The sequence below is a fragment of the Takifugu flavidus genome, chromosome 15, assembly GCF_003711565.1.
Source record: "Takifugu flavidus isolate HTHZ2018 chromosome 15, ASM371156v2, whole genome shotgun sequence".
NCBI lineage: Eukaryota > Metazoa > Chordata > Actinopteri > Tetraodontiformes > Tetraodontidae > Takifugu > Takifugu flavidus.
This window is the reverse complement of record NC_079534.1, coordinates 6,404,473-6,428,394: the sequence shown is the minus strand read 5'-3', so window position 1 is coordinate 6,428,394 and position 23,922 is coordinate 6,404,473. Positions and strand designations below refer to the sequence as shown.

General features: G+C 44.7%; 2 protein-coding genes across 5 annotated transcripts in view; one reads left to right on the top strand and one right to left on the bottom strand.

The window, feature by feature from the left end:
- The window catches only part of fgf12a (fibroblast growth factor 12a), a 28,354-nt gene extending 9,934 nt beyond the window's left edge, over positions 1-18,420 (top strand). For 3 of the 4 annotated variants that reach the window (XM_057056033.1, XM_057056036.1, XM_057056035.1), the window contains exons 2-5: positions 2,846-2,956; positions 7,754-7,857; positions 14,721-14,919; positions 15,727-18,420. In XM_057056033.1, coding sequence (XP_056912013.1) covers positions 2,846-2,956; positions 7,754-7,857; positions 14,721-14,919; positions 15,727-15,842 — 530 coding nt within the window. In that variant the 3' untranslated portion in view covers positions 15,843-18,420. Of the gene's footprint in view, positions 1-737; positions 786-2,845; positions 2,957-7,753; positions 7,858-14,720; positions 14,920-15,726 lie in introns of all 4 variants that reach the window. The other variant, XM_057056034.1, reaches the window with a different exon arrangement.
- Positions 18,421-22,115: 3,695 nt separating this feature from the next.
- On the bottom strand, positions 22,116-23,568 carry LOC130538443 (somatostatin-1A-like). Its single transcript, XM_057056037.1, has 2 exons — positions 23,075-23,568; positions 22,116-22,872 (listed from the first exon to the last, which is right to left on the bottom strand). Exons 1-2 carry the CDS (start codon positions 23,210-23,212, stop codon positions 22,675-22,677), a joined length of 336 nt encoding a protein of 111 aa, XP_056912017.1. The 5' UTR covers positions 23,213-23,568; the 3' UTR covers positions 22,116-22,674.
- Between the last annotated feature and the right edge of the window lie 354 nt (positions 23,569-23,922).

Below are 23,922 nucleotides of genomic sequence, written 5' to 3'. Positions count from 1 at the left end.
CCAGTCGAACCCTCAGCCAGTTTTGCCCCGACAGCTAATTTTGCACATTTCATTTCCCCCCCTTCAATTTCCCAATTCAGAATCGCTGCAGATTGAGGTACAGCGGGGGAAATAAGTTGCACTGCAGTGCACCAAAGCTCTTTTAAGAATAAAGGTGTTAATGATAGTCTAAATGTTTATGGCAGAGGGAGCTATGCTGCAGTGGAGGAGGTATGGTGATTAAGAGCCACTTTGGCTCCGTGCTCAATATACTTCGCCCTGGAATGTCTGTCCCCTCTTCCCTTTGCCTGGGTCTGCCTCTGGAGCACAGATAACAAGTCCTGCCGCTCTGAATCCAGACAGATTTGTCACGCGGTGGACGGCAGTCAGGTTCTCAGAGCTCTGCAGAGAGGCGAGTGAGGGACGAAGCAGAGCTTTTTGGAGAGGGGGGGTGAAAAAAGGAGGGAACTGGGCAGAGACAGGCCGGCAGGCTCAAGTAAATTCCTGCTCATTCAGACCAATCTCTTGAGGAAGAGAATTTCCATTAAAGAGATCTGGATTGTAGGAGCTAAAAAGTCACTCCAGACACGGTGGGACAGGTAGGTGACTGAGACAGATGCTGTATTTCCTCTAACTGGTCATCCTGTTATTTCCTCTTGCACATAAACAGCCGACGCGCTGGAGAACTTCTGAATTCTGCCTGTTTAAAAGCCTGTTGTCTTTCCTTCTATCCCCCCCCACCCCCACCCCTTCGTAAGATGCACCCTCGAAACCTCCACAGGTGTCCCATAAGGGCTGCAGGCTAGGTCAGTAGCTCAGCCTCCATCCGTGTGTGCTGTGTTTTCTTCTCGTCTCCACCCCATCCTGCGCCCATGTCGACTCCCCCCCTCGGCCAAGGAGGGGGCGGGAGGGGAGGGGGTGGGGTTTCAGAAGAGAGGGGAGGGCGGGATGGGCGGGGGGCTTTAACACCTGTCTGACAGCCGAGAGCCTTTTTCCCATGTTGATTTCTTCTTCCTCTTTTTTTCTTTTTTTATAATTTCCATCCCTCCTTCAGTGCTTTCCTGGATTTGAACGCTTCCGTCCGTACCCGTTTTCATCTTTTGGTAGCTTGAGCTCCTCCTGTACTTTGTTGCTCGTCCATCTCTTCCTCCCTTCTCGATGGCCTCCTCTTCCTCATTCTTCCGTCTGTGTTTCTTTACCCCCGCTTCCTTGTTCTGTGTTGACCTGTCGAGCGCTTCCATGTAGTGGAGGTCTGTGCTGTCGCGGTGTACCTATAGTGTCTCCCTCCCTGTCAGACACCGGTGATCATTCACCATTTCATGGCCATGACACCATTTGTCGTAGATCTGTCTGTCCTTCTGTATTTTTATGATGTAAATTTATGATATTTTGATGCGCCGTGGGTCCGCTGGGCGGCCTGCAGCGTGGCATCGCATGCAATCTGTAGCTCGTACCGGCACACACGAGCGAACACGCTTGGTACACACTCCCTGCTAAATGGTTGGGGATGATGGGCCTTCAGTGGATGCCGGAGGCCCAGGTTGAGGTCTTAACTTACGGAAGTCTAGTTCTCATGTGTGATTTACCGGCGTTGCACACTCCCACGTGCTTTCACGCACACATAAGCACATACATGCAGGCGCACATGTCCTCCTCTCCCAGCCTGTAATAAATGATGAAGGGCCTGTCCCGAGATTAGATGAGCCGGGGACTGACGGGCAGGATGATTTACAGCCGGGCAGAGCGCTATTGCTCAAAGGTTTGGTCCGTGTGATCGTTATTCTCTCCACACTTTTGTCTCATGTATAATATAAATAACACTTTTTGCATTTTCAGTTATTCTACTGATCAACTTTGGAGTTGGAATAAACGGTCGTCTCCGTTGGCAACGAGTCAGGGTTCCCATCTCGAATTTCCGATTTGCTGCCAAACAGCTTTGACCCCAGAGTCTGGTCACGACCTTGAATTCCCAACATCACTCGCACTCCTTTACTCCAATCACGCACCTCGGGTTGCACGCCCTGCGAAGCCAGCGATTTCGGTTACTCGATACGTATTCGCCCGCATGTAATGAGCTCGTTCACTGCGAAAAAAAAGGGCAAACTTTCCCTCCCTGTCTGAAACCCAAGACAGCAAAAAGCCGAGGATCAGTAATATCCGCCCGCTGTCAGATTTTGTCTCAGAAATCTGCGGCAAGGCAAATCTACGGGGGTAGATCTAGTGGGGCTCCATTGTTTGCACACCAAAAAAAAAAAACTATTCTCTGTCTCTTCTTTTAAAATTCACTCAGAAAAAAAAACACCAAAGCTTCTCCTCTGAGCATGTTGTCATGTTCAAAATGGCCCATCAAGTTCATTTTGAAGGCCGCCATTTTGAGCAAATAAATGGTTGAAGGACTCAACGTAGCAGATCGATCTATCTATCTATCTATCTATCTATCTATCTATCTATCTATCTATCTATCTATCTATCTATCTATCTATCTATCTATCTATCTCGATCGATAAAGCAGATTATCGATCGATAAAGCTGATTTTCTTCTTCAGAATAGCTGACAGGTCATGCAACACTATAAAAAGCTCTGCTGGTACTGTCCATCTTCCACAGCCAAAATATAAAACACCTACACGATACACTTGTCAAACATGTGTTTGTAAAAGCTTCATGACCACAGAGGCTCGCACACACACACACACACACACACACACACACACACACACATACACACGGAAACGTCATGAGAACCTGCTATGTTTCCTCAGTAAATAGAACCTTGCACTGACATGTTCTTGGTGGGGATGGTGCTGTGGTCTGGCCGATGGTCTGCTTGCGTGTGTGTGTGCGCGCGTGCGTGCGTGTGTTACAGAGCCACAGCTGAAAGGCATCGTGACGCGACTGTTCAGCCAGCAGGGCTTCTACCTGCGGATGCAGCCGGATGGAACCATCGACGGCAGTAAGGACGAAAACAGCGACAACAGTGAGTGGAGCATCATCGAAGCTGCAGTTCACAACATAAAGCAGTTAAATAAACATAAATAGCAATGACTCCAGTACAAATACTGTATACGCGCACGTATACATACTAATCCCTGCGCGGAAGTAGATTATCACTACAAAGCTTACAAATTTGAAGGGAATTTATCCACAACAGAGTGCCCTCTTTTCTGCTTGTGGTTATGCAACCGTACACATGAGATACTAATGTAACTGTAAATGTGTCACACACTCCTCAGCCGGTGTATGAATTTGCCTGGTGTTAACACACGGAGCTCTAAATTATGTGTCCGCTTCAGTTCTGGCTGGAAATTAACACGTATAAATGCACCAAAGATTGCCACATTCTATTATCGATCGAGCGCTTCCTCAAGGAAAATCTGCAGAGTTTCTTTTCTCATTAAGGAGGAAGGCCAACACTTTCCTTTAGATGATTAAGAGTCGTGTTGGCGCAGCATATGTCAGTGGAAACCGGTGGTCAAAGTGATGATGATGACGTTCGCCTCCCCAGCCTTATGAGAAAGCAATCGTCATTATTATAGCCAACGACTGCCTGGTTTCCACTCAAAGCGTATGTTCGATTAAAAAAAAAGTTTGTAGCACAGGAGGGAAAAAGGCTGATTTCTCCCCCCCACCGCTTGCCCCCAAAATCTGCATATTTCTAAGGGTACAGGATTGATGGGGGTTTTGTTTTTTGTGAGGGTTTCCCCGCTTGTCAGTAATCCTCCTGTAAAAGCAAGCCCACTGGTCCAAAGGATGCAGGAAAGCAGTGAATAATTCAGCCAGAGGAAACTAAAAATACCTTCCCGTTTGTACCCAATGAATAATTCTTTATGCGAGAAGCTAAAAGACAGGGTGAAGGCGGATGCAGGGAGAGAGAGAGAGAGAGAGAGAGAGAGAGAGCGGAGGGAGCTGGAGGTGCATCCAGAAGAATTTGTAGTTTAGAGTGAAAAGATGGAAGAAGGACGGAGGAGAAGACAAAAACAGGAGGGTGAGGGAAGATAAAACATTGACCTTTTGGCTACGGTATTCAGGTCTTGCACTGAACTATTGATCGTGCTGCTGGATTATTAGAATAATAGATTACCCTCACCCTTAAACCTCCCACTTTCTGACCTGCAGCATCCTCAGCAGAGTGAAAAGAGTCATATATTTGAAGGGGGAGGTTCGGCCAGACCGGGAGAGCTGAGGAGCGTGATAAGGTCTGCAGCGCCGGTGTCACCTAACATGGAGCGCTTTACACGCCAGCAGAAAACAAGCTCTGATATAGAGACAGCAAAAGACTTTTAGTGAAATAAAGGCATGAAAAATGAATGTAATTCGGCTGTTAATAAAACATGGTTTTGAATAGTTAATGTAGCCAACGCTAAGCACGGCCGAACGGAAGCTTAAGTAAAAGCGGCTGCCTCGAGACAGCGTTCAGTTAAGCAACGCCACTGGGCGAAATTAAACAGCTATGGATTTGGCCGTCATCAGCGAGTCAATCCCAGTAATGATGAAAACATCGCCAGGCCCTGACGCTCCGTGTTGACAAAGGGGACGGGGGCGAGCATTTGTTTTATTAGCCCCAGAATGGCTCCGTTGTATATATGCGACGTGTGCGCAGAATGTAAACGGTGATGCTCCGATCCTTTTGGGTATTGTGGGGGTTGTGCTGTGATGAACGAAGACAATTGGACATTTGGAAGGTGTGTCACATCTGATCGGGCAGTTAGACTGCTGCAGTGTCGTAACGGCTGATGAGAGCGGAGTAGCCCTTGGCCTCCCGGCCTCTTTATACCCTTACGTGGGTAACAATAATGAAAGAAAGCTGCAATAAATGTGTGGTTGTTTCAAACCTGTTTCGATAGCATGTTGACTCATAACGTCTGTATCAACATGGTTGTGGAATAAAGGAAGGAAACCGCAAATCTCTTTAATGATCAGGGCAGAATTTGCTATCATAATAAGTACTTAAAGACTTTTTTAAATATGCAAATTGGCATTGGTTTCTCAGGATCTAATGCTAATTAGCATTCTGTGTTCTTCACACAGAGTGTCAAACAGCCCAGATGTTCGCTTTGCTGTTTAAGTGGTTGGATTTATTGTTATTACTGCTGCATGGAGAGGCTGAAAGTCAGGGCTATAATCATTCAAATGAAGGATCACACGCCCGCTTATTTATTTATTTAGCTCGGCTGGAGAATTTCAATGTTAATAAGCTCGCTTCCATACCTGATCCGGGAGGTACAGGCGATCAACGTGGGCAGATTGACGCCAGTCTGTCTATGCTGTTTGCTGCCCCTTCCACCCCCCCCCCCCTTTTTTTAAATAAATAAAATAAAAAGGTGTATAATTTAGAAGTTTAAAGTGCTTCTGCCATCTGGGAAAATCCAGTTATCCCAAATCATCAGTTCACCGCTGCTCTGTTGTCAGAGATAAGCTGCTCAGATTGTAAATATTTTATACACTTGAGTAACAACAGACGCTTGAATTCAGACTAAAAGTTTGGGTTGAATTGAGATTGAAAGGAGATTCATCAAACCAACATTTAGGGGGCAAAAAGGGACTGCAGCAAATTCCAAAAATGCACGCAGACCCGTGTTGTTCTGCATGAAAACGGTGCCCCAAGCGAGATACATCGGCAAGACATTAATAAATTACGTATACATACGAGCGCACACTCTAACCCGTAGCAGCTCCTCTTTCGTCGCATTTGTGTGTCTCTCCGGATTTGAAAAGGCGCCCCTGGCACTTGAAGCTTAGCTCCGTGCTTCTCTAAACCATTCCTTCAGGGTTTATTTCCTGTATCCCTCACATGAAATGCACTTCCTGTGGCTTACCGGCAGGATTTTCATGTAGCAGATTACTAGAAGACCTGGGGTTTTTGAGGATTTCGCTTTATTGAGGCGTTCGATTGCATTTCGCCTGACCATTTGATGATAGGCATCCTCCCACAATCTGACTGGCTCAGCAAATTCCCTATTGTCAGTGAGACATAGGACTGAGGATATTAAGAGCGGAATTGGCCATCGGGTACACACCAGCAGACCGACCTGCTGTAATTATGGAGCCCATCAACTGATGGAGCGGTTAATGGAAAACATGGATATGCAGGCTGCAGGTGACTGGCAGCTCATGTCAGCCGAGCGATATTTTTGGCAGGCGGAAGAGCGGCGACGACAGAATGTAATTAGATCGAAATCAGCACTTTTTTTTTTAGGTCTCCTGTCTTCCAGCTCTTCAGTCAGAACTAGCATAAATAAACGTCGTGGAGGGCGACGCTTAGAAGATGGCCGAGTATAATTTGATAGGTGGTGGCTTGGTGCTTTGGCGATACGGGAGTGGGGAGCACCGACGGGCACCGCCAGTCACCGCTGCGACAAATGCAGCGGCCATGAAAGGCAAACAGGAAGAGGAGAGAGGTAGCAGACAAGGAGAAAAGGAGAGAGAAGTCCAAGGAGGCAAATTTCAGGGCGCTAATGGACTCGCCATCTGCTGTTTTGCGCCTAAATATCAGAGCCTCAGGGGTGCATATATCAAACCATCGCGTACCGGCCGTGCCAGCGGCCCGAGGGCAAATTTGGTAGGTGAAAGCGACATGTCGATATTTATTGAGCGAAATTTAATCTCCTCAGAGGACAGAACTGTGTTGGCATGTCTGCGCTCGCCCCAGCCAGCTTTATCTGATAGTCCCCATCACCACTCGCAGAGCAATACTGCAAACAATACAGAGAGCTGTCAGTCACTCTTACGGCCACCACTCAAAGCCACAGGCCTCTTCCTACATTTAGCAGGCCTTATAGAACGCAGAACCTCTAGCTTCATTTGACTCTTTCAGTTCAGTAGATTTTAAGTTGAAAAAGTGAACTACAGTGAAATGAATCAGCAGTCAACAGTAATTCAATAAAAAAATGGAACTGTTGGCTTGTTTATTTATGATGATAATCAATACGTAGCTAGACTCTGCACGCCATCTAACTCCTAATTAAGTGAATGCATTTTCAAAGCTAAATGTTTACTCCGGAACACTTAATGGTTCGGAGAAAAAGTCCTGAAATGATTCCCGGAATCAGAAACTTTTAGACATGCGGAACAGAGTTGGAGGACGTCTCTGTAGTACATTTTTATCCCCATTTCAAAGGCAGTTTTAACAACTTATCCATGTTTCCTTTCTGTTTCTTTGTGATAAAGAGAAAAAAACAGTCTTTAAATCAGAAAGGGAAGGTGAGACTCACATTTAAGCGACTTAGTGACTCTCTAAATGCAGCTAAAGCCCGGTTAGCACAGTTTAACCAGCACACACATGCTGTATTTCTCCATTTCCTCACAGAGGAGTTGTGTAGCTGGTATTGTTCACTCCATAATTCCTACATTTATTTACAACCTTCAATAAATCATACTGTTTCTAGTTTCTCCAACTTCAGAAAGAAGTGGCAGCATGAATTTGCAATTATTCTGTCATCAGGGTCCCAATATTTGCACTCAGTGCGCTCGTTCTTTAAGGTAGAGAAAGCAGGCTGAGTGCTCAGTTGTGCCGCGGTCTCCAAAGGGGGATTCGGGATCTCCTTGAATATGAAACGAGCCTCCATGCCCCGCGCTTTCAACTTTAACCACTGCTGAGTATAACACAATGTCATCACTTTTGCTGTTTACTTGCCCCTGTGATCTTCACTGCGGAAGTAAAATTTTTATCCAGGGTAAAAGTTTTTTTCACTGAACAGCGGCACTTGGCCAGCACTTTCTCGATTCTCCTTTCACGTTTCACCGTCTCTTCCTCTCTCTCTCTCCCTCCCTGCAGCTCTTTTCAATCTTATTCCTGTGGGTCTGAGAGTGGTGGCCATCCAGGGGGTGAAAAGCGGCTTCTACATTGCCATGAATGGCGAGGGCATGCTCTACAGCTCGGTAAGCCATAACCTGCGCTACGTGGATGTCCATGCCTCATTAGTGTATTTTCTTTCGCGTACATCGTGTATTGTTTTGTTCTGTTTGTTGTCCCTCAATATCCCACTGCAGCAAAGACTCCCCACCCTTTCATCTGCGCTGTATTGGAGAGCTCTTCAGATGTGCCTTTGTGTTGCTGTGCAGCGCTTTCACCCCCACTTTGTTGTTGGAAAAACCCTGAGCATGTTTTCCATTTAATTTAAGTGCGGGGCTAAGCCATTTTTTACGATAGCTCTTTTGGTCATTAATTGAGCTCTCTTTTGTCAACAATTCCTGCTTTCCCACATTTGTATATGGCCACATCTGCATTTTTTGATTTTTTCTGAAGAAGCAAGTGTGATTCCACCCCCCCTTCCCGTTAAAACATCTATGGTTGCACGTGACACTTACCCAACTTTATCGGCGTGGAATGGCCAGCAGGGGGCGTATGGTCATTTTCAGTCGTGATGTGAGATTCTCCTGCATGGCTGTTGGTTGCAATGTGCATGCTGAAGACAAGTCAATGGAGCCTGCGTGCACGTGAGCTGAATAAATTGGATAGAGACAGGAATTTATCCCCTAGTTGGCATGGTTACATAACCTCCAGTCTCACAGTTCCCAATCCATTTCAGTACAGTGGTGCAGAGGGAAGAGGAGCAGGAAGGGGCAGCACCAGCGGCTATCCTCAGCTGAACAACTGAGGTGCAAACTGGCCATTACATCCTGATAAAATCTTTGAAGGCCAAGGTGAATCTTTGGCTTTTATTGACACCGGAGGAGCTTTACAGCAGGAGGCACATGATGAATTGCTTAAATGCGACATTGTGGAAACTGTGAATTCTGGTTTGGAGTGGCACTGCCAGTGTGACCTGGGTGCTGGGTGCTTCAGCAGATGTAGCCGTCACTGCACGGACTGTTACGACTGCATGTTCCATTTAAATGTTCATAAACAAGTGGCCAATTCAAAGCTCTACCAAGAGTCTTATAATTAGCCTCCACCCACCTATCTGTCTCTAATTAATATAATCATGCCCAAACAGTCTTTTACCTACCAGACACACGCAGACTCACACATTTTCTTTGAAGGGGCACTTCTTGTAATATTGCACTATACTTGGCAGTGTAATTTTTTTCTTTTTGAAAATTCTAGCGAAGCTATACTGTCGGTGGCAATTGACGCAAGACGCCTGGGTCCTTTGAGAGCTGCATGAAATTACCATGCATTACATTAGAAGGAGGCTGACCAGCACAAATTAAAATGCTAAAGCATCCCCAGCAAATCAGCTGAAGATTTTTTTCTTTTTTTTAACTGTAAGGGAAATTACTCTTATTCTTTATGCACACTTTATGAGAGCTCCCACGTTGCAACTTCAGCCAAAATATTGCCTATTGCAATCTGGCATTTAAGGTCTGTCTTATTTCAATGTCTCATTCTCTTGCTTCTGACTGCATGATTATAATCAGAGCACTGTAACGTGATTTTAACATTCTTGTTTTCATTCAGCTTCAGTGAATTCTAATACATAACTGGAGCTGCTCAGACATTATGTTAGATGAGTGTGCACAGAGGGGTCGTAGAGATGTAACTTTGGACATGCAATGGAGTGGACAAGCCTTCAGATTTCCAGCCAGCCAGCCAGCCAGCCAGCCAGCCAGCCAGCCAGCCAGCCAGCCAGCCAGCCAGCCACCTCTAAGATATTGAACCTCATGTTTTTCCCTTGCACATGGGTGATGAGCGTATATGCTCTTCTAGTCTCAAGTTTCACACCGCTTGTTTTTTGTTGTCTTCTTTAATCCACACAACTTCTGAGACCAGAAATGTGCCGCTCCCCCCCACCGCTGTTCCCTAGGGACATAATTACTGAGGGGTATCATCCAGCCTCTCTAATACTGTCATGTACATATTTCTTTCCTTCCCTCGCTGCGGGATGGAAGGCAGCACAATTTTCTCTTCCGAGATGGTGGAGACGAGAGCGCCGTCTCTCGCCAGGTGAAGGGCCGTCGCGATGGCCGCTGCTCTTGATCTTATCGGTGTGGCTGGTGTTGCCGCTGCCGAGCAGGATGATGTGTTTAGTGATGAAGTGCGTGGGGGGCTGAGCATCCACAATGAAGAGCTCCCTTCCATTATTTATAACATTTTTTTCCAGTGTGACCTAGTTTAGTGCACAGAAGCAACTGCTGTTTGTTCTGTCTGTCTGTCTGCCTGTCTGTCTGTCTGTTTGAGCACGTGTCAGTGTCTAATAAGAGAGCTGCCAGCATGTGAAAACAGCCAAATAAATAAGATTTAAGGTCTATGAGTACACAGGGAAACTGTTTGACTTTTTTTTTTTTACAGCTGGAATTGTGAGTGAAAAATTAGTGTTAAGGATTTGATCCGAGCCATTAACCATCAATCCTCTCCACTGAGAGAGAGAAGCATAAACTGTGCAAAAGAGGAGCGAAACTAGTCAGAGTTTTTTCACTATAAGTGATGTCTAGACAACCGCTGACCTCATTCTCCACCAGAATAATAATTAGCTCCCAGGGACTTCCAGAGATGGCTTTTCTCTTACATATACACTCTGAAATGAGTCAACATGTGGAAAAGCTTTCTGATGTAGGAGAAAATTCCGCTTTCTACCTGAACCAGTTCTCTCTGATGTGTGTCAGCGGTTTTGAACAGAGTACTTTGTCATTTTCAAATGAGACCCATTGGTTAATAGAGGGGGTCTGCTCCTCGCAAGTAGATCGCCCTCTCCATCACTTTACTGAGGGTCAATATGGCCCGAGCAACCAGCAGCAGGTAGCTCCTCCATTAACTTAATGGTTTCAACTCCGGCGCTGCAGTTCTTCAATGTTAACGTCGCCACAAGAAACCGAAACTTGCACCAAGAAAAAGCTGTGTGCCCTCAGCATGGATGGAATCAGCTTTTCATCTCATTTCAGCCTCATTTTACCTATTTTATGCTATTTCTTCTTTATTTTGACATCTCGCCCCTGCTCTTCATGGAGCAGACCACTGTGGTGGGACCGAGGGGATGGCAGACAGCTTTAATGTGTGGCATTTTAGACTCGCATAATCAGTAAATAAAATAAAATAAATCCCTTGTGGTACAAGTGGTCCCAACCCTTGCTAAGTGGTAAAATCCACCTCTGGCAGCTGCAGCTGCAAATTGCTGACTTCCATATTAGAGGAGTAAAGTATTGATCAGCTTTTGCTGCAGTGTTTCTGGGAGAAATGTCTGTTTGGGGCGTTGAATTCTAAATTTAAATAACTTAAATAGCTCACATTTATTTAATTACAGCAACTGCTCATTGGGTATAAGCTGCTCCCAAGGGCCACATCTTTGCATCTGTAGCATTGATTGTGCGCTCTATGGGTCACATTGGAACACGTGTATGTACATGTGTGGCTGGAATCTTGTATGTCACTAATCTATGGTGCTGCTGCAAGATCAATCCCCCCCATTTTTTAAACGATTTGATAAATCGTTGTATTCTGTCACCCGCATCAGATGGGCTGTGGTTCTTCATGTCTCCCTATTAATACCCCGGGAGTGGTGGCGGCAGAGGGAGGGGGGCAGGCTGACATGTCTAGTTTGACTAAGAAGCCCTCACGTTTCTCCTTCAGATCACCACAGAATGTAAATCGGGGTGATTGTAATCAGTTTACCCTCGCTGCAGCCTGAAATATGGCACGTCTCTTTTCAATTTTCTTTTGTTTCGTGGCACCAACTTTAGCTGATTATGCAGTTCTGCCAGAGGAAGCGACGGGGCCAAACCTGTTGACACACATTTTAATGGATGCCTGCATGCGTGTCGCATCTAGATTGTGGGTTCGCCTCTGCGCGTTTCTGTTTCCTCTTCCCTCGTCTTGTTCCATGAGTCCATTACAGATGATGTCATTAATCACCAGGCTGACCCCTATCTCTTTGCCACATATTTCTCCTCAGTCATTCGCAAACACGCCACTCTGTCAAAGCCTTCAAAGTCACTTACATCCAACCCCTATCGTTCCCAAGCCGCCGCTGCGGGGGGGTTGCATTTTGATCTGATTCTTCCCTCAGACAGCAACACCGTACCTGTCCTTGTGGACACATTTGAAGGTGATTCCACTGCTTATCAGCGAAACTACGAGGAGGACTGTGAAGGCTGGCGCTCGTGTTTGCGCTCAGCATGATTTGGATGGAAGAAGGGACTTGCCCCCCCACCCACCCAATCAAACACATATGTTCCCACACAAGGGCGTTATTGCCAGACAGGCATGGCGTGATCCCCAGAAGCCCCGCAGAGTCAGAGAGATGTTCGGTATTTGACAGCGCGTCTGTGGGCCACCTCCTTCCTGCTGGCCAGCGAGACACTTTCACACTACTGACCATGTGACCTCACCTTGTCCAAGTCCTTCACACAAGCTGCCGCACACTGCTGAGCCTTAAAAGTGAGCGGTCGTAAACACCGGGGCTCTTTTCCGCTGAACGGCGGCGAACTGCGACAGCACAGACACAAACACCTGTGATGATTTATCCCAGGTCAGGAAATTTATAAATGCACATTAACATGAACAATGGTGCAGTTCATTACCTTGTTTGAACACCCCCATATATTTATTTTGCGTCTTTGAATGCAGTGCTTAGTTTTATCAGCCACAGCGGTTTCGATTAATGGCCTTTCTTGCAGCCAGGCGTAGCAGACAAATGGTTTTTGTTTTTTTGTTTTTTTTAGAGAGAAATAACTGCAAGTGTAAATCTACCTGGCGGGTAAACCGACAACAAACAAGCACTGAGCAGATCAGAAACTGGTCACATCAGAGCACGATTTGTGATGATTATGTTTCTGGGCAGAAACATGATTGTCTGGAATAAACAACTCTATATTGAAGGAGATGACTTGGCTTTTCTAGGTTTTATGAGTCTCTATTTAATCTGTACAAACTGATGTAAATCCCAACTCCCCCCTTGTGTGATGAAGTTTCCCCCAAAACTGTGTCGCAACCTTTTGAGTTATGTTGGTAATCATGGCACAAAATGCGAAAACCAGCGCATCCTCCAACCGGAGCGACCACATAAATCCTACAAAAAGTTGTTTCCCTCCACCGTCTGATGTGACCCAGAGGAGCGTTTCTCACATTAGGTCACCGGTAGACAGTTTGGGTGAGGGAACATGAAGAAAATAGAAGAAGGCCTTTGATTTTTTGGGATTTTTTTTAATATAACCAACTTCTGGAACCGAAGGCTCTCTTATTTTCAAACCAATGTGTCTATAATGAAATCATTTTTAAGAATGACCTCCAATGTGAACTTCAGCTGCTACCTGCACGTAATTGTCATCCGTTATCATTCCACTTGTGTCCGTTCGAGGTGCTAAAAAGCTATTTCAAAACATGTTTTCCATAAAATATCTGGAGGTTTAAATTGGGATTTGCTTAGTCCGCGGGGTCGTATGAAAACATATTTTGAGGGTCACTTGAATCACACATTATCATTTACAGTTTGTTCCATCTAACCTTGTAGATGAAGGTTTATTTGCATACAGATGAATAGCCTTCACTTGAGACATCTGCCCACAGCCCAGTAGGCTTATTTCTGTATTTACTATATTTTATATATCTGCTTTATTAATCCCTCTCACTCTCTCCCTCTCTCTCTCTCTCTCTCTCTCTCTCTCTCACACACACACACACACACACACACACACACACACACACACACACACACACACACACACAAATATAAATATAAACAGTCACCTCCAGCGGGAAGCTGAATTGGGCTGTCAGTCAGTTGGACAACCTTAAAAGGGCACAGAACCCTGCAGGTGATATTAATGAATGAAATACAGCACTGTGACACACACTCACGTACACACACACGCGCACGCGCGCACCCCCCCCCCCCCCCACACACACACGCCCCACAAAGCCTGCATGAGCTGAGACGGTGCACTATCAGGCCAGCTGTCTGAAACAGCGTCTGGGTTTCACACACACACACACACACACACACAAGCACGTATCTCCTGACCTTGAACCAAATAGTGTTGGTTTTTAATTTAGCCTTGTATGTGAAAGCATTTAAATAAGTAAAGAGGAATAGAGGTTGGTAAAGGAAAAGGGGATCTAGTTTGTCAGCCTGTCAGCACAAGCTAATCAGCTCGCCTGCTGAATTTAGATTTGGATTTATCGAGCCAAAAGAACACATTTGCCCATCCTTAAAGGTCAGGGCCACTATTATCTTCAGCCAAATCTCACAGGTCCTGTTCTGGAAGTCGAGAGCGGTGGTTTGTCTCCAGATTGGTCATTTAAAAAAAGTTGGAGCGGGGTGAACTACTTCCTGCAGTCCTCCTTGACTTTCTTCTTGACTCATCACTTTAATGATGAAGTAAAGAGATAATAATCTTCCATTTACTGATAATTTGGATTTTGTGGGGGTGTGTGTTCTTGTAGATGGTACATATTGATTACCAAAATACGCATTCTACTAGCAAAGTGAGGACATTTTTTGGGAAGTGAGGACACTTTGTTAAGGTTAGTGGAAGGGTGAGGGCTTTAGTTGGGATGGTGAGCGCCAAGAGCTGGAGAATGTATTACGTCTTCGATAGTAATACATCACAAAGAGGTTGTAAGTGTGCGTGTGTGTGTGCGCGCGCGCGTGCGTAAACACAGCGTGCTGTTTGACCTTGGCAGTGCACACATGCTGGTAACGAGAGCCAGGTGTTGGCAGAGTGAAGCAAAAACAACGTTTTTATTCCTTTATTTCTCCTCAAACGAGCCTTCGTTTAATCTACCTCCATACATGAACACGGCGTTAAAAGTACAACTCGTGGAACACAGCCATTTCAGGCCTTCGTCTCCTTGTCTTGTATTGCAGGAGATGTTCACACCAGAGTGCAAGTTCAAGGAGTCGGTTTTTGAGAACTACTACGTCATCTACTCATCCACTGTGTACCGGCAGCAGGAGTCGGGTCGAGCCTGGTTCCTCGGCCTCACAAAGGAGGGACAGGTCATGAAGGGCAACCGGGTCAAGAAGACAAAGCCCTCGTCCCACTTTGTGCCAAGGCCCATTGAAGGTAGGATTTTTAGTTGGTCCTTGTTGTCCTACACTTCTCATTTACAAAATGGCTTCCTGCCCTGCTAATTAAGTGGGTCTAATATCTGCTCACATCCCAAGGAATCTATATATTTTAACCTCTTTCAGTAATCAATTCCCCCGTGGCGTTTGTGGATGCTCCCGTGAGTTATGGAAAATGTAGCATATTAAATAAATATGCTGAACTTTGGGTACACATGTAATACTTATTACTATTACTAATACTATTAATCCCAGTTTTGTTAAAATAATATGACAGAACCAAAAAGTTCTCTGTTGCTGTCAGATTTTTAAGGTGCAATGTTCTCCTTCCTAAAATATTGAACAATTTTCTTGCCGCAACTAATCTAATCAGATATCGGCCTGGGATAGAGCAGTCCTGCCAGACATTTTGGACTCCTTTTATTTTCTGTCAATTTTCCAAAGTGAGCCCGCACAATGGGCAATCTGCTTGGTCTGGTTGTTCCGTTGTTATGTCCCAGCCAAACGATTGTGACAAAAATCAAACTTAATATCGCAGAAAACATTACTGTTTAGGGATTGTCTGAATGCGGGGCCACATGTCCTGAAATAGTTCCGAAAACAATATTAGAAATAAAGTGCTGACATACTCTCAATCCCCGTTTTATCCTCCCCAGCTTGGTCTAATTGTCCTTCCAGCCTCCTACCTGACCTTGTCTCTGTCTCCACATCCATCTTTTCAATCTGCTCTCCATTGTCCACCTCTTTTTGTCCTCTCCTCTCCTCCCTTTCCATCTCCTTCCCCGCCTTTGCACCTCTGCCTCAGTCTGTATGTACAGGGAGCCGTCACTGCACGAGATAGAGGAAAAACACCGCTCCAGGAAGAGCTCAGGGACTCCCACCATGAATGGAGGGAAAGCTGTCAATCGGGACTCCACATAGCAGCAGTGGGTAGTGGCTTCGGTTGGGGGCGTGGCCTCATCCTGACTCAGGGGGAGGGGCCAGAGGAAAACCCACCGCCCCTCAAAAACAAACGCGTCAACATCCTCTCTGATATTATCGAGGGCTCTGCGATGACCAGGAACCATAACTGTACACCCAAGACAACACAAACTGAAGTCCTGCCTCTGAAAACCTTTTAGATAAATTATGAAAACAGAGGATATATATGAAAACAGATTTTCAATCAGGACGTGGCCAATTGTTTATGCAAAAAAAAAAAAAACAGAAAAGAGAAAAAGCTGTGACACCTAAACAAGACGAATGGTGGTCTCTCCTCACACAAATACAGATATTTATCTTTTCCAATTTATGCTGTGAAAATCAAGCTTTAAAATCATGCAGAGTTTCAAGACATGACTTTATTTTCAAATTCTCGTATGCTTTATTGTGCCATTGTGTCGGTAACTAATGATGTAAAACGTCATTGCTAATGTGTTGATTTTCATTCCAAGTACTCTGAAGGATTTTCTGACTTTTAATGTTGTTTTTTGGGTCAAAACTTTTTTTCCACACCTCAACTTGTTCTTGCTCTGGTTTGAGCTTGATTGCACTGTCACCCTGCTCCGCTGTGAGGGTAAACCCGAATGTATTTGATGATTAATGGAAACTGTACTTAGGATGAGATGTGATTTACTCAGGTGAGTTCTGTAAGTGTGACTAATGTGATTTGTGAGGACAAATGGGGCTGATTCACATAAATGAATTACTCCAGAACTTAAAAAGCAATACAGCATTGAACAGTCTAGTATGTCTTCAAGAAAGAAATAATGAAAACGACCCATCTCCGTGCTCGGTAAGTTTGATGTGGAAGCCTGAAGATGAAAGTAGTCTGAGCGGGTTTAAGTGTGAATCAACAGGAAACTGTTATGATGTAGCGAAATACACTCTTTAAGATTTTAGGGGGACATCTTGATTTGAGAATTTTCCACTCATTTTGCCATGAAAAATCCTATTTTTTCCAGAACCAGTGAAGATAACATTGACCAGCATCAGCACCTTGAGCCATGGCCAAAATGGTCGCATCGCATTTGCACCTTCAAAACTCTTTTTTTTCCCCCTACCTGCTCGGCTGCTTGGCGCAGCTGTACTAACAACTCTCGCAATATCAGTATTGCAACTATATAGTCAGTTCATGATTTATAATTTTTTTGGAAGACCTGGAAGGTCCTTTATTGCCAAAGGATGAGAGACAGGTTGACAGGGTGTGCAACAGTTTAACAGTCTGCAGGTCCTTGCTTGTTGATATTTTTCATGCAATCACACAATCATGGCTAAACCACCACAACGCAGTGTCTTAAACGGATGAATCTAGTTCAGCTGAACTCAGCCTGGTTAAGGGAAGATGTATTACCATTGTCTCTCACCACTTGGTTTGCATGGTAATCCACGCCGTCTCTGTCTTCCTCTGGTGTTGTGACCCATGAAATGAGCCATTCGCTGCACCGCGGAGGAAAGCTTCTCTTTCATAAATCAGCATTGTGACAGGGCTGTATAAACAAGGTGAACTGACTGGTACGCTACACAGGCTGGGTACGCCACATAGCTCATTCCTAACCGCCAGTTAGTTTGTCTAACTCAGGAAGTCCCTACACGTAATCTGAATATTGGGCCGGGTGTATGAGTTGGCTGCTTGTTGTCCAGCAACTGACGCACAAGTCTGATGAGGAGACAGGAACAGGGTGGGTTGTGTTTTTATTATCAGAGGCGGTATTATAAAAGGCCTAATCCAATTAGGAAGGGAAACAGAACCACAACAACCAAGACAAAACGCGACTACCACACGATTTAATGCTTGACTCGATGTTGCATTGGCTTGTTCCATACCTTTGTGGGAGTTCATACATCTCTCCCGTGTCTGAATGGAAATTATATGCTAATCCGGTGGCCCGCACAGCAAATAGCACACACTGATTTGCACAGAGCAAACCACAGCGCTACGTCATCTGTACATCCTCTCGAAGGGTCTTCCACCTGGGGACTGGGGCCTTAGCCACCTCGCGCTGTCCGCTAAGAGCTAACGGAAGATTAGTTCGACTTCCACTGCACCTGCAGCAGAACGCTCCTACAGAACTTTAGATGTGATTCTGAAAATCAGAAGGCAAGACCAGCATATATATAAATATAAATATATATATGTATGTATCTTTTTATAGTGATTTATACTGGTGCAAAAGAGATACATGTGGATTTAAAGCGATGCATGAAATTGGATGTACTCGATGTCAACGGTTGGCAGGAGACCTGGAGGATTTAAGAAGGGAGGACGTATAAATAGAGGATACAGTACAGGAAAGCACTTTTTTGGGGGGGTATTGATGTATGCAAGGGTGAGCAAAGGGTTTGGTTGTATATGATATTAAGTATTTATTATATTATTGTTTGCAGATAATTTCACTGCATTGGAACACACTCATATATGCATTATGAATTGTGAGATGAAATAAAAAAAATATATGCATTGATCAAATTCAGAATGAAGTTAGTGATTGTTTAAGAATAAAGACTATGTTATCAAAAATGTTTCCCGATGCGGTCATTGATTTCACGTGGTAGTGATCGCAGATGACAGCCATGTTTAATTGGCAATCCTTGAATTTTTGTGGCGGGATAAGCTTGCAAACTGAAACCATTGTAGGATTTTTTCCCCTCCACATTCTGGGAATCCAATCCATTTTCCTCTATTAATTCACCCGGGGTGATTTATCTTCTCACGAGCCCCTAAATCCGATGTGTCATTTTGGATAGGCCCTCCTTCGCCCTTAATTCTCTCGTTGTCATGGAAACAGACCTTCCTGTGCCTTCTGCAAGGAGAACGAGGAGGAAGATGGAGGAGGAGAATGATGAAGGCTTCCCTGACTTTCAGGTCATGCCTGCTCTCCTGCTGCTCATGGCTGTAGCAGAGTATGGCGCGTGCACTCTCTCTCTCTGTCTCTCTGTGTCTCTCTATCGCTCTTGCTGAGAAGTTTACTGGCCTGAAGCGAAATCCATGACCCATCAGATGAGGGATGATGAGGGGGTGAAAAAACTAAAAGAGCGACAGTAGTACAATTACAAATTAAGAAAGAAGGGATGTGAAATTTCAGCTCTTTGGTATTTCTCCCATTTCTGCTTTTTCTGGTGCATTTCACCGCACAGATTTACTCCTCTGTGTAACTAAGTATTAAATCAATCTGAAATTCCGAACTCCGTGCAAAGTAAATCTCAATCGTATCTTTTGAAAGGTTGAAGGTTTTATTCCAGATTGCTGTGTTGATTGCTTTTGCCCGATTACAGGATTTGACGTTAATTTGGCAGAAAATGCATTAAACGCATCGGACTGTGAAACACATTTGTTGGATCTTTCGCACTCACACGAGAACCTTTATGAAACATCAAATGACAACTGATTTAGTGTCACATTTATTGCGTGGCCTAACAGTCATTTTCAAAATGGAGCGCTGACAGCCTCCACATACGTACTGAAGATTAAAGATGACGGGTGGAATATTGCCTTGGATTTTTGCTTCAGCGAGAGAAAAAAAAGTTCTATTTGACTTCTCCCACAGCAAACAAACCGCCTGTGTCTTCGCAGCTGACTGGTTCTACCAGAGCCACGAAACTTTGGTCTAAAAATGTCTTTTCCCTAGAAAAACGCAATTAATTCAGCTAATGTTGCTCTTTGGCTGGATCCTTTTGCTCTAAACTGGTAACCCACCGAGAGGAGAAACTTCTCATTTTGGAGCGTCTCCTGCTCCTGGCAGAGTACCACTGACATTATAAGGTGTTCCAAAACAAAACGAATGGTGATTTTGCCTAAATGTCCCCCTGTGTGGTTCCCAGTGTCGCCATTACGCGGCGTCATCCTTTCCTTCCCGCATTCCTCCGACCCATCTGTGCTAAAAATGTAGCTGATTTGTTGCAGCGGACTTAATGCCTTTAGTCGTATTTTAAAGGTCTCAGTTGGCATAGTTAACAACATCTCTGCATTGCAAAACTCCATTTGCCTGAATTACAAAGCGGTCCAAGTGTCGGGAATGCCATAAATTTCATTTTCATGGCACGTAACTGCTGACAAGTCAGAAAATGTCCCTTTGGCAACGCCGGCTTTTCAAATAAGCATCTCACTAATATGACGTTGTCTTCTGCAGACTCACCTCAAACAGCCTTCCCCCCGCAGGTTTGATATAGGCTTGTTCTTCTGGGACTCCACGTTTCTCTATTCTCACACTCAGAATGAGGGAAGTCCTACTCAGAAGTGGGCCACTCTGTTCCACTCATTAAAAATAATTGGTCTCTGTTCAATTAAGTCTTACTGATGTTACTTTGATCTCACTGGTTCAATTTTTTTCCCCCCACCGCAAATCTGCATCTTTTACATCTAAAACCGCTTCTCACAGTTGGCAAACGTATCAGATAATTGGTTATAATACAGTGTGTTTACTTTCAGAGGACTTAAGAGCGCTTGAGATTGATTATTAGAGTGAAATTGTATGTCTGGTGGCTATAGGGAGCAAATTTAAAGCTTTAAGTGTCAGACAAAGCAGCTTGTTTCTTATGTGATGAAGAAAGGAGGATCCATACATTTATGCTTTGCCATCTTCTTGCCGCAGGCCATCAGCCATCTCCCACCTACCTCTTCAAAATGCAGCAGACAGACATCCACAGCACACACACACTTGCGATGTCTTCTTGCTAGTATTTCCATAAAGTTTCAGAATTTGCCTTAAGATGTTGCCTCCAGTGCAATTTCTGAACATTAATATTTCACCATCGGTGCAATCAAGTCATCGAATTTATTTTGATGCTGTTTCTGGCATTAATCTTTCAAAACAGCTTGTTTCCTCTCTTGAACCATCTTTCCTGCATTTGTGCAGAACCTTCCTCGCTCTCATGCCTCACACACAGTGCACACATGAACCCACACACATCATTATCCCACTCACCTGGCCACCCACACACACCCACTCACCCTCACACACTCTTATTGAAGAAGGGCTGCAGTATGAGCATGTTAATGTGTTGGCAGTGGTTCATGTTACAGAGAGAAGCGATTCTGCTCGATCCTAATAGCCCAGGGACAGAAAGAATAGTGAGCAGCGCTTTGACTGCAGTTGTGCTCCAACACTGCTACTTTTTGCTCTCATCCCACAGCTCATCCACTTTTCTTCAGCAGTCCCAGTCTTGCAAACTTCATCCAGATTTTATCCACTTTTCGACATGCCCAAATAAGACGTGTAGGAGGGAGCGTGCTTTTGTGTGGCACCTTTTACTCCCTTGAGATAATGCTTTGATTGGCTCTCATTTTTAAAACTCTCGCTGGAAGGTTTGCAACAGATGCCATTTTTAGCGCAGACGTGTCCCTGCGAGTTGTAATAGAAGGATCCAGAAAGTGACAGGGTGTTATCAAGCCGACTGAGGTGCAACATGATGGAATCTGCACAGATAAAGAAACCCAATTTCAACAGCTTGCAGGAAACTGTCTGCGGCGGTGGAAGAGGATCCGTTGAGTGTATAAAGGTTGGTCGCACTGTGGAGAACCACTAATGAAAATAGACATTTAATTTTAGGGCTTTAAGGGAAAGCAAGAGCGAGACAGCAAGAGAGTGCAGAAAGGAATGAAATGAATATCCATATTATTGGCTTAATGAATACCAAGCAGCCTGATGCTGACGTCTTCAGACCGATGTGGCTGCAGAGGAATAAAAAGTGTAACATCCCAGTTTTAGCCAATCCACTCAGGATATGGCTCACCAGTTAAAACCCTTGGGTGGTGCACATGCACCAAACACGAGGGATGTTAGTGACATCGCAGCACTCGCTGATTGATGAGCTCCTTTTAAAAGTGCTCTTATCTCTCCCTCTTATGCATTTGATGCCATTTAAGTCAGAAACAAGGAAGGGGGGGAGAAACCCAGACAGGCTGAGAGCTTTTAAAACTCCCCCAGCAGTTCAATGACTCATAGAGGCAGAGGCTCATTTAGTGATAATAAACATGCTGCAGTGTCCCCGCTTCATTTTGCTGCAGTTAGGGATCAGAACCCGCTGGCAGTGATGTGGGACCACACTCGTCTGTGCCCAGCTCGCACAAAAAAAAACGGTCAATTCGATTTTTAACAAGAAAAATGCTTAGAGGCTGTGAAATAAACGTTATTCTGCACACAAAGGCATGCATGCACAAGGGATATTATTCTCCCCCACGAAGTGCTGGTACGAGGGAAACTACTAAAGCCCGTGTTTACATAATGAATTAAATGTGGTTTATTGGTTTTCTAAGAAGACGAGTTGGAAACAATTAACCAGCTGCAGACGTTTTTCTTCGAGTTTATTAATGGGAAGGCCAGCGTCCTCTGCTAGAGGGGAAACAATGTAGCACAGAAGATGATGTAAAATATTACATTTGCACAATAAAAGACACAACTCATCCCAACACCCTACCAAAGGACAACTGGTCAGGAGGAAAACCTAGCTTGTCAGCTGTTCTCATGAGTATGGTGAGGAGCGTTTAGCAGCAGCTGTTCTGCCGGTCATTGACTGATCATTAAATATTCAGCTCTCACCTTCTCTGCAATGCCAGGTGCAGGCTCCAGTGAATGACCCAGGCATGTGTAATCAAACTCAACTGCAAAAAAAACAAAAAGAGATGGTGCTAAACTGTTGAACAGCTTAGTGTTCCCGTGGGCCAGCCTAGCCGATATATAGGTTTCAAGCAATTCAGAAATTAATGTATCAGACCACAAAACAGTAATTTATCTTTAGTAAGATACAAGATAGCTTCAAAAAGCAGACATTAACATCAGCAGTAAGTCCAGGACTTCCAGAAGAACATCCTGCAGCCGAACTGACGCTGCTGAACCCTCAGGTTGTCCAGGTCCCTGCGATTCTTCTCCTGGTTCTCCGTGTCTCCGGGTTGTTGGGGGAGGATTCGGTTTTCCGATTTGTAGTTTGTGAGTTTGTAAAGCAGGTCTTCTAAAGTCTGTCTTTTCGATGGCTCCTGAAGTGGAATTGAATCATCAGGATATGTGAAATTATGAAAGTTTTGATCTTTGAGAAACAAATCAAAGCTTCACAGTTTCACTCATGATGGAAATTATACATTTACCCTATTTTTAAACACAAAAGGCACAAGTAGACACTGCACATGCATACACAGATACTCAAAAAGCCTTGTAACATGAAAGAATAAAATATCTCACCCATTTTTCCTGTGGTTTCAGCCATGACAGCAAGTCTTCCTGAACCTGCAGGTCATTGAATCGGTGCTCAGTCTTTGAATTTTCAGCACAGCAAGGTGCAAAGCACAGGAGGACCAAAATGCACAGAGCACGGGCCATCTTTCCAATGTTCTATGGCTTGTAGAGGAAATTCTCCACAGCAAGATGCCACCGCTAGTGCGAATCTTCACCGTGGAGTGCAGCGGCACGTCCGTTTTTAAGGCGGAACTTGGGCCATAAAGTGGAGGGAGGAGGAGGAGTGTGCAGGTTATTTGCGTAATGACCATTCTCAATTTTCTGTTTGCCCCCATCAGTGCATTGAAGCATTCACTGGTTAATTTACAGCAGTCATTACGAGCGAGACCAAAGGCCGAAAAAGGACATTTTGACCATCTCGGACTATGTCATCCTTTACACACACAGTGGCGGATGTGTGAGTGAAGCTTATCGGAAAAGGCTGTTATGATGTTAATGTACTTCGTGTTTTACAGCAATTCTCCTGTGAAGTATAATGCGCACTCACGTGAAGTAAAACATTAATGACACTGACATCTAGGAAACAATGATTTCATTAACCCTACTAAAGCTGAATTAATGGGCAGCATGCAGGCGCGGGGATATTCAGGGGCCATTAGGTCAACTTATGATTTGTTACAACCCTGTGACTTTGCCCTGGAAATGTCCTTAATGAGATTTCTGCTCTGTTTAACTTAACAACTCCTTTGCATCTGGATTGAAATGCTACTGTCACAGGCTTCACTGGTTTTGTAATGACAACCACCCAACAGACCTGCAGTGGAGGTGCTCAAAATGGACAGTAAAGGTTCTTT

Excerpts from the sequence above, each read along its gene's own strand:
- LOC130538443 (XM_057056037.1), bottom strand. The coding sequence starts at position 23,212 with ATGGCCCGTGCTCTGTGCATTTTGGTCCTCCTGTGCTTTGCACCTTGC. Across the intron at positions 22,873-23,074 it reads TGAAACCACAGGAAAAATGG|GAGCCATCGAAAAGACAGAC; the intron begins GTGAGATATTTT and ends ATTCCACTTCAG.